General features: G+C 38.5%; 1 protein-coding gene across 5 annotated transcripts in view; it reads left to right on the plus strand.

The window, feature by feature from the left end:
- The window catches only part of LOC105254832 (nucleolar protein 4-like), a 60208-nt gene extending 51145 nt beyond the window's left edge, over positions 1-9063 (plus strand). For 2 of the 5 annotated variants that reach the window (XM_011263756.3, XM_025406589.1), the window contains exons 4-9: positions 1623-1951; positions 2723-2923; positions 3157-3303; positions 7219-7433; positions 7902-8092; positions 8390-9061. In XM_011263756.3, coding sequence (XP_011262058.1) covers positions 1623-1951; positions 2723-2923; positions 3157-3303; positions 7219-7433; positions 7902-8092; positions 8390-8556 — 1250 coding nt within the window. In that variant the 3' untranslated portion in view covers positions 8557-9061. Of the gene's footprint in view, positions 1-1622; positions 1952-2722; positions 2924-3156; positions 3304-7218; positions 7434-7901; positions 8093-8389 lie in introns of all 5 variants that reach the window. The other 3 variants (XM_011263757.3, XM_025406587.1, XM_025406588.1) reach the window with 3 other exon arrangements.
- The last annotated feature ends 4776 nt before the right edge of the window (positions 9064-13839 follow it).

Below are 13839 nucleotides of genomic sequence, written 5' to 3' on the forward strand. Positions count from 1 at the left end.
CACTGCCTTTTAACACTTCGCACACGCTATCGGAGCTTATTACGGGTTTTGAGAACAGGTCGCCATTGTTATCGTAGAAAAGAAACACGGTCTATACAAGGGTTGACCGAATGACGGTCCAATCTTACTGTTATCGACACAATTGACACTAAATTTCAGTCTACCTTCTGGTGAGAAGATTTGGCACAAACTTGCCTGCTTCGAAAATTTAATCACGCGAACAAAAAGCAGACATTTTTATTTGTGAAAAATTTTAATGCCGCATATTTAAGTAAAATTGCAATTTAGTTTAAATAACGAGATATGATATAACATAGTTTCTCGATACATACATTGTATCAATATTATCATTGTAATTGAGAATGTGATTCAAAACGTGATGCATATTTGCCAAGTGAAATTATTTAATGTGAAGAGTACATAATTAATTAATTGATATCTGTTTTTCGGTCATCTGTCAAAACTTTTCTTTCTCGTTTCTTTATCATGTAATTGTCATTTATTAGACGTTACTTTATCATGACTGTTTCCTTTTGATTCTTCCATCTTGACTTAAATTAAAAATAAGAGAGCGCAAAAATATTTTCGTAATTATGAGAATAAAATGTAACATGTAATATTCCCAATAAGTTTCCTCGGAACGTAAAAAATTAAAAGATTTTCCTGTTTATATTTAAGAGGAAACTATTATGCGTGATTTAAATAAGTTTTTTATATGATATTTATATGTATTTTTTATAAGTTAGTAGTTGTTTCAAAAAGTAAAATATAATATGTTCAATTCATTCTCTTATTGCAACTTTTTTTTAATTAGAATGTAATGAAACACAAAACGAAAAAAATCAATGATCTCATATTTAATCACAATTAATTTATAACTTTTTTTAACTGTTTGAAATATGCAAAGCACTTTTTAAAAATCAATAAGATTATTTGATCCCTAAATTACTTTCTAATAGAGAAATTATAAAATTTTGGATGATACAGGTGCTATCCGTGTTAATCGATCAGTTCTAATCAATGTCGTCACGCAAGTCAAATGTATAGCGCGTTTATTATATTCACGGGATAAATACCACCCACGTGTCTCTCTCTTTCTCTCTCTCACCAATAGAATGTCTATCCGGTCGCACATGACTGGTCCCTCATCTGACCATAGCGTGGGAAGGAAAAAAGTATTCTCTTCTTTTGTTCTATCTGCAACGTTCTCTATTCATAAATCGAAACAGCGCGCGGCAGCGATCTAATCATCACGGCACGGCGGGCATTCAACGAGAACGTTATTATTTTCCCGGCGCTGCCCCGGTGGAAGATCCCTCTTTTACCAGATAATTACCGATCGCGAGCGCAAAGTGTTCCTACCACCAAATTTGCATTATTAATTAGTAATAATTATCATTGTAAAAATATCATTGTTCATATTACAATCATTATTGATGCTAATAATACTAACAACATTGAGAGATTTCAATAAATGACATTTAAATAACAGATATTATTATTATCGTTATTATTATCGTTAAAACATTAATTATACGTATACATACGTGCATTGCTATAATAAAAACGATAAAAAATCCAGACTGCGACACACTTGCTAAATCGTCATACGATGTTTGCAGATTCTCGAAACGGTTCTTCGGAATTAGTGGACATGCCAGCGGGAACCGTTCCGAGTTTGGGCGCCGTGACGGGCGGCGAGGACATGGCTTCCTTGTGGGCAACTTATACCATGAGTTACAAGAAAACGTCGCCGCCGGCATCGTCGGCGACGCCCTCGCGATCGGATCGCGATCGAGAGTCCAGCCCGCCCGGTGGCGAGGGAACGGGAAGCGCCCACGATGAAACCAGCAGTAGTGGCAACAAGGAAGACGAAGACGATGACGACATGGACGTGGACGAAGGACTAGACCCGAGACATCACGATCCGGAACGTCTCAAGGCGTTCAACGTAAGTATATGTGTTTTATTTTTTTTCCTCTACGCGTGAGGCTTTATGAAATTTACCTTCTTCGTGCTTCTTATTTACATAAGAAGGAGGATCTTTAAGTATCTTGACTTCAAAATTGAGTTCGAAATTTAAAAATATAATTAAACGGTAACGTCATCACTATTCTCATTACCGCAAATATTGTACGTTGCAATCTCAGTGAGCGGAAAACGTATAATAATAACTGAACTACGCGCAGTTGCATATCTAACCGGTCACTTTATGCAACTATCGTTGCAAGAAAAGCGTCGTTTATGCCTCGGAAGGACCGTGCAGGGACGGGAGGGAGGGAAGAGCGGTAACGGAGCGCACAAGTTAAGGCCGTCGGCATATTGGCGGCACGAAGGGGCGGGGGAGGAAGGGGCTTTCCCTAAAAACCCTAATTATCGTAAAGTTTTACGAGCGCACGATCCCGGAGAGCCGGTTCACAGGGGAACCAGCACATGCCGTTTCTCTCTCGCTTTTCCCCCTCGGGTTTTCCCCTTTCTCATATATCTCTTTTTTTCGTCCGTTTTCCTCGTGAAAGCCAAGCGGTCGTAGTTTCGCGGCGGTTGCCGCTGGTGCGCCGGCCAGCTTCTTAATTAATTACAATTAGTTTAATAGAGTCCCGGTGTTGCGCGCCCCACTGCCGCTAAATTCTTAATTTCTTGAGCGGTTAGCGAGACTCCCGCGTAACAACTCCCGCTTAATTCATTCCACTAACGTTGCCCCGCTGCGTCGTGTTCCGCGCAGATGTTCGTGAGGCTGTTCGTCGACGAAAACCTCGACCGTATCGTGCCGATCTCGAAGCAGCCCAAGGAGAAGATCCAGGCAATCATCGACAGTTGCACGAGACAGTTTCCCGAGTTCGCCGAAAGAGCCAGGAAGAGGATCCGCACGTACCTGAAGAGCTGTCGGAGGAACAAACGCGGCAGAGAGGGCCCTTGGGACACCGTAAGTTTTTCCAATCACATATAATACATCTCTAATTTTAAATTTACATTTACGTTTTTTCGAAATGTCCTTGAGAACTTACCATTTGATTAATTAAAGCTTATGCACGCGCCCCTTGAAATATCCGCGAATCAAATTTTGTTCACGAAAGCTTGGGCATTTTCGCGGCATGAGTCAAGCCTCGATGCGAGCACACGAGAACGCGCGAGACTGACGTATGCGTTTCTTTTTAGGCCAGACCCACGCCAGCACACTTGACCTCCGTGCAGGCTGAGCAGATTTTGGCAACGGCCTGCGAAAACGAGAGCGACAACGCGAAGCGCATGAGAGTCGGTCTAGAGCCTGTGTCGCAGCCTATGCCAACTCTTCCGGCTGCAACGGTGAGTAATAATCACACGCAAAGGAAGGGACATACTTCGCATGCGACAATGTTGCCCTCGGGCAAGTAAGACGTTTCAACATCGTTAACTTGGCAATAATTATGTGTCGCAACACATTCTAGACTGGTGGCATATGGATGACGATATGACACAGATACCGAAATGCATTGGCGATTAATTTTAAAGCTCTTTTTTCATCGCCCCAGAGTGGGAATCACACGTGTCTTTGCGGATGTTCTTCCAATAATGCACGCACATGGCTGACTGTAATTAGATGCTACGCGTGCGCAACCTTCGGACTTTCTTGCCGGCGTACACAAGGAACACGTTCATTAATCAAACGATTTTTAGACAAATGTATTCACGACGCGCTTAATCATAAACCAATGCGGGAAGTAATAACGCGACAGATAGATGCAAACGTGTGAATCATTGGAGGAAATAAATCAATTACATTTGTTGCGATATCGAAACTTAACAGTGCGGTATCAAAACATATCTGAACTAATCCAGTGTTTTTTTAAATAATAGATATAATATCATAAAATAGCAATAGATATAATCATCAGATAACAAACGCAAATATATATATATATATATATATATATATATATATCTCGAATAAATAAAACTAATAAAATTCTAAACTATAACAAAACATTATCTATCTCATGTTTTCATTATTGCTATTTTATCCACAAACGTGTACTAGCAATGCGTATCACGCAGCAGGCGCGTGTACAAATAACGCACAGCTTGCTGGCATTTCGATCGATCCTCATCCTCGTAGAAATAGGCTACGCGTCTACCTAATTGTCCTTTAACTCATTTATACATTCCGTTTCGTGCATTCGAATTTCGTCATCACGCGCAGAGAATCCCATCACTGTTAAAATAAATACCGCATTAAGCTCGCCTTTTCATTCATCATTTATCTAGCATTATTCTGCGATTCTGTGATTGATTTAAATATATATGTATATCTATAAAAACAGCCGGAGAAGTATTAAATAGAAACTAGGGTGACGCAAAAAATAAATATCTCGAGAGGAACGAAAGAAGAAAATTGACGCGAATAAGATAAAAGAGAAAATGAATGAGGAGGAGAGATTTTCGATGACGAGTAGAATCTCGTATATTGTCGCGCGTGTAAAATTCGACGAGCTCCTGCTCAGCGCCTGGCAGCGAGATATACGTGAACGGAGAGCTAGGATTGATATAGGTACCGCGAGAGAAGGCCAGCGATAACCCGCGGGTCGCGCACCTCTCCCACTCTGATACAACCCGCGCTCTACGGAGGGCCGGCGACGGCAACCTCGGCCTCGTAAAAACGATCGTATGCGTATGCGGAACGGAAGAAACTGAAAATATTCTCGGGAGAGAAACGCGCGCGGCGCAAAAGCGCGACGCGACGCGACGCGGGGAAGAGAGGGGAGGGGAAGGGAAAAAAAGCCGTCGCGGACTTTCGCGCGCCGAAGAAGGAATATACGCCGATCGCGCGACATCGCGAGATTAGTCTCGTGTGTCTATAAATTTCGCGGTACGTTACGTCAGCTATGCGAATCGTGACTTCGAGGAATCATTGCCGAGATATCCGGGCAATTTTCGGGTGGAAATTGGATCGATCACTTCTCGAGAATCGATCGCTCGTTCGAAAAACACTGATCAATTTCGCGAATCGCTCTTATTGACGTCAGATTTCATCAACGCGCCGAGAGCGTTTAACGATATGGAAACAATTACGGCAGCGTCTGCGTTAACTCAGTGTTCGTCACATATTACGCAGAGTTTAATAAGATAGCGCGAAAAAGCGGAAACGATCTCGTGTATGAGATATGCGTGTGTGTGTGTATGCGATAAGTCCGAGCAATCCAATTTCGTACAATACATCGCGCGACTTGGCGCACCTAATCCTCTTCCCCCGTCACTTCCGCACGTTTCTTTCGCGCGGTTCTATTCGCCGATTCTCCCGTGGATTTCGCAGTTGGCCAACATGCCGCGATGACATCGTCGCCCTCCCTCGCTCCATCCGCTCTCCTTCCCCTTCGCGGACCATGCCTCTCGCACGCAAACGAGAAGCTGAAACGCGCGTGCGGTCCCCTGTCCACCGCGGCCCCGATTTATCTACTTTGAAAATGCCTGACCGACAAGGAGACGGAGTAACGGAGAGAGAGAAAGAGACCCGATAACCTCTCTGGCGACCTAAACCTAACCCATTAAGGAGAAGACCTCTTTCATATACGTATACCGGGGTTGTGCGCGTCGGACGAAGCGGCTATCTTGCGCCTCGTGGCCACCTATATAATTGACGTCAACGTACACTGCTGGCCTTTCATAAAAACACCTCCCTACATCCGTTCTACGTCGCTTGAAGATTTCATTCCTCTGTGCTCTCGTCGTGCTCGGACCCTCTTCCCGCGATCTCTCAGCGCTTCTTCCCCTCGTTTTCTTCTTCTCTCAACCTCCTTGCCTCCTCCTCCTCCTCCTCCTTCACCTCCTTCTCCTCATCCTCCTTCTGGCTACTCTCCGCCAACCCTCTGTATGCGTTTCATTCGATCTCCTCCTTTGCCAAGCAAGTCATCCGTTTCTGTGGTGGAAACGCACATTGTCACCTCTCGACATTCACCGTAGTCTTCTTCTTCTTCTTCTTTTGTCCTCTTCCGATGCTTGTTCTCTCTCCTTCTTTTCCTTCTTGTTTCCACGAATTAATTTCTTCTCGCGAGTTTACTCACGCCTCGTCCTTTTCGTTCCGACGCATCCGGACGTTCTCTTTTCTTGTTCCTGATGTATCTCCCTCGTGTCAACTCGCTTTTTCCTCATCGTCCTCATTTGTTTTGTGTGTTTTCTTTTTCTCCGTCGGCCGAGAACATTTTCGCTTTTTCGAATCTCGCTCGAGTAAATGCGGACGTTATTGTTATCATTCGTCGATACGTCGCCAGTAGGCAGGGTGGGGCGAACGCAGAAGTTTAAGACCGAGAGAAGAAGCAGAAGAGGAAATCCAAGTGAAGAAACTGTTTCGCTCGGTTGCTCATAGCGGTGAATACGATCGTGTTCGATGATCGGGATCGTGTTGATAACGAGAGCGGATAGATTGCATAATCGAGGCTCAATTAGCTCGTGTCGGGACGATTCTCGGGGTTGATGATCGATAATTCGTAAGACGATCGATAGTGCCCGTGTTGTTTTAGTGATAATCACGTGCTTGCGAGACATCGGGCCGGTTATTTTCAAAATGAGGAAAAAGAATCTACCGGTCGTTCACAAGCCGGTGCGCGATCATAATCAAAATCAGGTATTATATCGAATTTGCATTATTCTATACATCATCATTCTTCGATATCCGAATAATATAATGAAGCAAAAAGTATTTTTTAAATATTTTATAGGTTAGATTTATAAATCTTAAATTCTTGTTTTTTATCGTTATTTACAAGCATCAGAAGAGGATACATAATCTATAGGATAGGATACATAATCTCATTGAATTAATTTGAAGAATAGGTGGAATCGCAACATTTAATCACAGTGCGCTAAAAAATTACAATACCTTGCGTCGCACTAAATACATTTTTAACCGTTAGCAAAGATTGAATCATAAACAACAATTAATTTACATTTTTTTTATTTATTCAATCATTACGCAATCGAATTTTGCAAATGAAAACCCAATAACTCCAAGATAAGCTACCGTATTATTTTAGTCTATTTAATCGATTTTCTCGAACATATTATTTTTAAATCTAAACTAATACCTCGAGAAAAAAATCAGTTTCTTAAAATAGTATTCATAAGTTTAAAACTGTACATATGTGTGTGTGTGTATTTTTTACGTATATATTACGTATGCATAAATTAAGATTATTTAAGATATTTTTCTAATGATATATTTTATTGCAATATTGTTATCGATTGCAGCAAACGGACGTTCGATCAAGTTTAGAGCACTTCTCGAGCACGCCGATTAAATCACTTCCGGGTAAGAGGGAGGACACTCCCCCGGCATCGCTAACGTCCCTGGCACCTTTAACCAGTTTGGCGAACTTACCGAGCAGCACCCTTTCCTCCACGCCGCTGTCGCTCGCATCCGCGTCAAAGTTGCTCACTCCAACGGACAACAAAAGTCTCATGAGGTCAGTACGATGAACTAGTTACGAGGCAAGACGAGTGAAATCCGTTTTCTTACTAGCGGCGTAGTAGAATCAAACTCTTATCTGTTTTTTAATTGACTGTTTACCAAGGCCGATTCGATATAAAGCGCGAAAACAAACTTTTCTCCCGGGTCAAAAATTCTATCCGCGTCAATTTACATTATTAACTGTGAATGAAAAAAAATTAAAGAAGTTTATCGCTCTTTCGCTCAATACGATTACGATTAATTCTCTTACTTCTCTTTGAATTACCGTAACCGGTTATCGCAATCGGACGCTAAGATTTCCGTCGCCGAGTTCTAGATAAGACTTCGCCTACGGTCAAAGATCATGGCACAAAAATTCACCGGACGCCTCGTTAAACGGGTACACGTCCTTAACGGAACGTAAAGCGCTAATCAGCGCGGTCGTTATCGCTAACGCGCATCTCATTCTCATTGCGTTTTTCAGCCAGGCGACGATAGTCAGTTCGTCGACGGTGAATGGTGTCGCCAGTGGCGGTGCACCGACAGCCATGTACAGACCTAACTTTAGCCAGGCGTTCCAGCGTGCCGGGCCTACAACGGTACCGCCGACCCTCTCAGCTGGGCTCTACCCGACCCAAAGTTTCACGTCGGGCCTACTGAGCAACGGTACACAAAGTAATACTGGTTATTGGTGTCCTTTTAAGTTCGCTTGTGCCCGCTATTTCCTTGAGATGCGGCTCCAAGGTTAAATGTCAATCAAATATTTTTTTTAATTATTTTTTACATTTTTTAAATATTAAATTCTAAATCCTCTCTATTCATATTTAATCGAAAATTAATTGCATGGAATAACTAAAAAAATAATAATTCTTTGCTTGCTGCTTCTTTTATTTTTGTGATAATAATATAATAATATTCCACAATTTAATAATACGATTGAAAATTTATTTTATAATGGAATATATATTGCAGGACCAACGGACCTTAGCATGAAGAATACGAAGCCACTGCTAAGTCACAAGTTGAACGCGACGGAAATGACCGCGGTGAGACAACTGATAACTGGATATCGGGAATCTGCCGCCTTTTTGCTTAGATCCGCCGATGAGTTGGAGCAACTGTTGCTGCAGCAACCATAGAGTTATATTTATATGGCCAGCGCTCAGCCGCTTGGCTCATAATCACAATAGTCGACGAGAAAGCGATCCAAGTATTGGTATACCATGCCATGAGCACTGCGAGCTCTATCTGATCATCGAGAGAAACGTTGGAGTCAGATTCAACGTGGTTTATTCATTGATAATTCTTCAAGGGCGTTTGTACTCTGTCGGCAATGCGACTTTTCTTATAAGCTTACCCTCTGCTGCAAAGAGGTTTTCGCTGATTCTGATCTGATAAGACGAGAATGCAGAATTGTATTCAAAATTTAACACAGTTTGACTAGTTTAGGAATAATTAGAGAAATTAATCGGAGTTACTTCATAATGGGCAAAGATTTCTTTGACGAAAAGACAACAGCCAAGTTTGAAATCGCGATACAAGTATTTCAATTCTATGCAATCTATATATTACATTACGCAAGTATTGCATTATTAAAAAAAATGATCTTTATTCGGACTCCTCTATTGTAATTTGATTAAAAATGCCAAATATAAAATTATACACGCAATACAAGATTTATATACTTATATATATACTTATATATTTCATATATAAATATATGTATGTGTATTTATATTTTTTTCGCTTTTTTAATCAAACTATAACGAAGATCATTTTTTTCATCAGAATTATATGCTTATCATTTGGAAATTTTTCTAACATCTTTTTTACATAACGTATGCTTTCTAATTTACCGCATTTAAGGTTATTAGTAACTAAATAAACGTTGTAATTCCTCTTTATGTATATATATTCTGTATTCGAATAGTTTCCTTAAGTCTAGAATTATAAATGTATCATAGCGATGCGCATGATAAGATATGCATTTGTTTTATATTTTTCTCTCCGAGAAAAAAAACAAAATTTATTCTTTTTTTTATCTATATGTTATTGCCTTATATAAGACAAATTTTTCGCTCTGAGAAAAATATAATTATGTGACTCTTTTATTGAAATTTGTCCTCTTGCTTAAAAAATGGCAAAAAGTGAATTTTATAATGATCTCTCTATAATACGTATCTTTTTTCTTAAATTATTTTTTCTAAATCGATTTCTCTGAAAATTCTACGCAATCACCACTCTTGATGTAAATAGCAAAAACAAAGAAATAACAAAGAAAATCTTCATTTATTATGAAGTAATTCCAAGTACAAAAGAAAGATTAATTTCTCTTATTATGTATATAAAATAAAAAATATAGTTCTTTCTGGAGAGCAAACTTTGTGTCTCTCTGATAAAAATATATATAAAATAAGTAAAAAATGCATATTACGTAATGCGCTACGATATATTTCTAATTTTAGATTTAAGACAATTTTCCGAACAGGGTGTGCATAAAGAAAAATTATTGAAATATTTACTTAATTATTGATAAACTTAAAGAATGATGGTGAATTAAGATACAGGAATCAATGTATAAAAACGTATAGAAAAGGATGACAAATCATTTAAAAATATGTACTATTAGTACATATTTTCTAACAAAGATAAAAGCGTCCCAAAACTTTTTCTTCTTTAAAGTCAGCTGACTTACAGTTTTTCCTATTCAAATTCATAAGCTTTGAAAAGCAGCTTGTGAATTTCATAATTCTACTACAAGTATATATATATATTCACCGTTTGGATGATGGCTGAGAAGGAAGCTGTCACGTGTTCTTGACAAGATGCTAATTTCGCTAATCTATTTGTTGTCGTTATGTACATATGACGTAAAATATATAATATGAATAGCAACTCGAAATATTTCCCATGGGAAAAAAACGTCGATAATCTACAAGAGTGTGCGATTAATTCGCGCGTATAAATCGCACTATTTACTTCAAGAGTGGCGAATACATACAATTTTTAGAAAGTGCATTGGAGAAAATATGAAATGTGAGAGATACATATTGTGAAGAGATTATCAGGAGACTTTACTTTTCGCCAGTTTTGAAGCAAATAGATAAAGAAGATTATACGATAGTCATACGTGTACATAAAAAAGATCCGCGTTTATGCAATGATACACGTGTATATAATAAGCAGATTGAAAAATGGGAAGAATTTTTTATTGGCGACGTGTTAGAGGGCTCGTCAAAGATTAATTAGTTGATTAATTGATTAACGATAATTGTACATGTGGGCGTAATATAGTCAGATCAGAGGCAAAGGAGCGTAGTGATCGAGAATATAATTTCGGGACCATCTTGTCACGATCGGACAATACGTTATAACCGTATTCGTGGTCTCCGGACGCATCACTGTGTTACCAAAGAGCACTAATTATTATCGTTAATGTATCTATAATACTATGTAAGTATCGCGTGTCGCATTTTCATTTACTTTATATGGTTTTTTTTTTTTACAAAAGCAAATTATTGTCTTGGTTGATCATACCAAGTTAAATATAACGATAACCGTTTGTGGTTACGTGATAACTGTATATGTCATGTCTCTGAATTTATCTTATTTCAACTATTATCATTAACACATTGCTATGATAATTATATTTTTATTATTATTATATTTCGTCATCACAACGTTACGATTTGACACGATTATCATTATCGTGGTATTATTGGTTGCCAATCTCAAAGAGGAAGAAGATAGAGATATTTGTGGGAATTGTTTGCTCTTTCTCAAAAATTGATTCAAATATCATTGATTTGAATGATTCAAATATCATTTTCCACAGAAAATTTTCGCTTGTTAATTCTTTGCTTTATCGTTGTGTGTACATAGTTTAAATACATACTGTCGGAGTACATATACAGATTATAGGAATTAAGTTGTTTAAGTAGCTTTAAGTAGATATAAAAAAAAGAATATGTATATCTTCATGCGAATGAGATCGTGCTGATTGCTATCAACTGCCGTTGAACTTGAAAGAACTTGCAGAACATTCCAATGGGAGCAAAGCAAATCGAGGTATGTGAAAATATGAGCATAGGATGAGTTGGAGAGAGAATATTATTAAAAAGAAAAAAACATGAGAGAGAGAGAGAGAGAGAAAGATAAAAAGAGGAGCGAGGTAATGTATGAGTATGTAAGTATGTAACGTATAATGCGTGATAAGTGAACGTGCGCTCATTGAAGATTCTATAGGAATCATGACTCTTATTGATTGGCGAGAAAAAGTACTTCCTTTTTCCTTTTGCGTTTGCAAGCAGACGGCGAAAAACCCGTCGTCGTGCGATCAAACAATAATGTTTCTCACAATAATGTTTGCGGCACTTTAGTAAGAGAGTATCGAATAAAGCGTTTCAATTGGAATTAATTCTACCTCTCCAATCACTTCAAACTCGAATACTCGCGATGTGACAATGCAAGCGCATCGCACCGAATACAATTTTTCGCCCGTATAACGTAGTAATCGGACATGTCTCTAATCGACACAGTGCAATAGTCTAATAATAGCGATACCGTGTATTATCAGTCGTCGTCACGATCATGTTTCTATCATGCACGACGTAAATAGTCTCATGTCAGCTCAGCCACTCCTCCCTTTCCGCATTTTCTTATTAATTTCAAGCAGGCATCATATTTCTTTACGAATATAAGCTATCAACCGTTCATATCTTACCGCTAGCATTGTACATTTATATGTAACCCACCTCCTCAGATCTTTGTAGCCACATATTCGCGAGGACCGAACTCCGTTTTGCGAACTACATATTTCCTCCTTCCCCGCCAATCCGACTAGCAATAATGTTCACTGCGCGCTCTGCTAATAATTGATACTTATGATTATGCCTCGACAATTTTATCATTCGTAAAATTCGTAAAGCAACTCGAAGGAATTTGTTGTATCGAATGTTATTCTCGATTAAATAAGAATCGAATCGAATTGATCGTGTCATCGATAACATTGCCCGGTTTGGGAAAAATTCGGATCCATGACACATCCGAAATACGGAGTAAAAGGAAAAGGGAAAGACGAAGGAGACGGGATAGAAAAGGATTTTATAGGAGACCGAAAAAATGCGACACTTGTTCTTTTTTTCCTATGTTCGATAAAAAAAGTGTCCGTCGTGTACCTTAATTCGCCTACGCGGAAGTGCAGTTTATATATAGTCGCGAATCAGTGTATTGATTAAAGAAAAAAAATATGTATTTGTTCCTAAAAAAATGATAAGAGTAGTATAATATAATATACTATAAAAAAATATTAATATTAATAATAACGATAATTTGATGGTACACATACTTTTCTTATAAGTAATATTATACATTACTATACGATTATTGTAGAGTTGGTACGGTTCTTGAGGATGCCTTGCCTGTAAATGTAACACGTTAAATGAAAAAAAAATCTTATTACCTTGTAAATGTTTTACCAAATATAATCGATTATTCAACTTATTACTTCGATCCTGATTCCTTTAATTGTTCAGCGTCCTATCTGCGTCAACGTTCCGGCCAGAGATTTACGGCTCGGTATATATTATTTTTCTTTCCTTCTTTCTTTTTCCTTTCTTTTATTCTTTCTTTTATTCTGCCGTCTTTTCGCTCGACTAACGTTGGCGAAAAAAATCCCGTAAAGCCGCGGTTTGTGCACGGTCATAAATATCTCAGACGTATGCATAATTGCGGCGCTTTTAAATGCGACGAGCAATCGACCCGATAATGTATTATGTGCATACGTATGCATCGAACGAAATGAAAAGCAATGGAAAGTTGAATAAGCACCGCAAGATCACGATCTTGGACGGATTGTGAAACTCCTACCTTCTCGCAATGTGGTAAGAGTTAAAGTTTATTATGCCCATTCATTCACTTTTTCGAGAAATTTTGCAAATGTTTATTTTATACGCAAATGTTTATTTTATACGCAAATAAGAAATTTGACGTAATATTGTCGACATTTCAATTTAACTTAATCATGAAATTTTATTGTCAAATATATATTTTTATTACGATATACCGATTTTTTTTTACATAAAGGATGTCACTGAAGTGTATAAGCGAAATACTACTAATTTAATTAGCGAAATTATCCGACTAATATAAATCCGAGAAATTATATCATTCTGCGGTAGTACAATATAGGTTTGTACAGTGCACAATGGAAAGTCAAACGGCAATGATCTTTGACGAACCGAATAGTCGGCACGATCTTTGATGCGAAAAGATTGCGAAATAGCATCGGTTAACTCGGACAGAACTTGGATCGCGTTTGGTAGGTAGACCGCGTCGTTACAAAGTTTCGCTTCATTGATTCTTTGGTCAACAATTGTTTCCCTGATATTTTTCAATCTGTTAAAATTAAGATAAAAAAAATA

The sequence above is a fragment of the Camponotus floridanus genome, unplaced genomic scaffold, assembly GCF_003227725.1.
Source record: "Camponotus floridanus strain SB8 unplaced genomic scaffold, Cflo_v7.5 scaffold15, whole genome shotgun sequence".
Lineage (NCBI taxonomy): Eukaryota > Metazoa > Arthropoda > Insecta > Hymenoptera > Formicidae > Camponotus > Camponotus floridanus.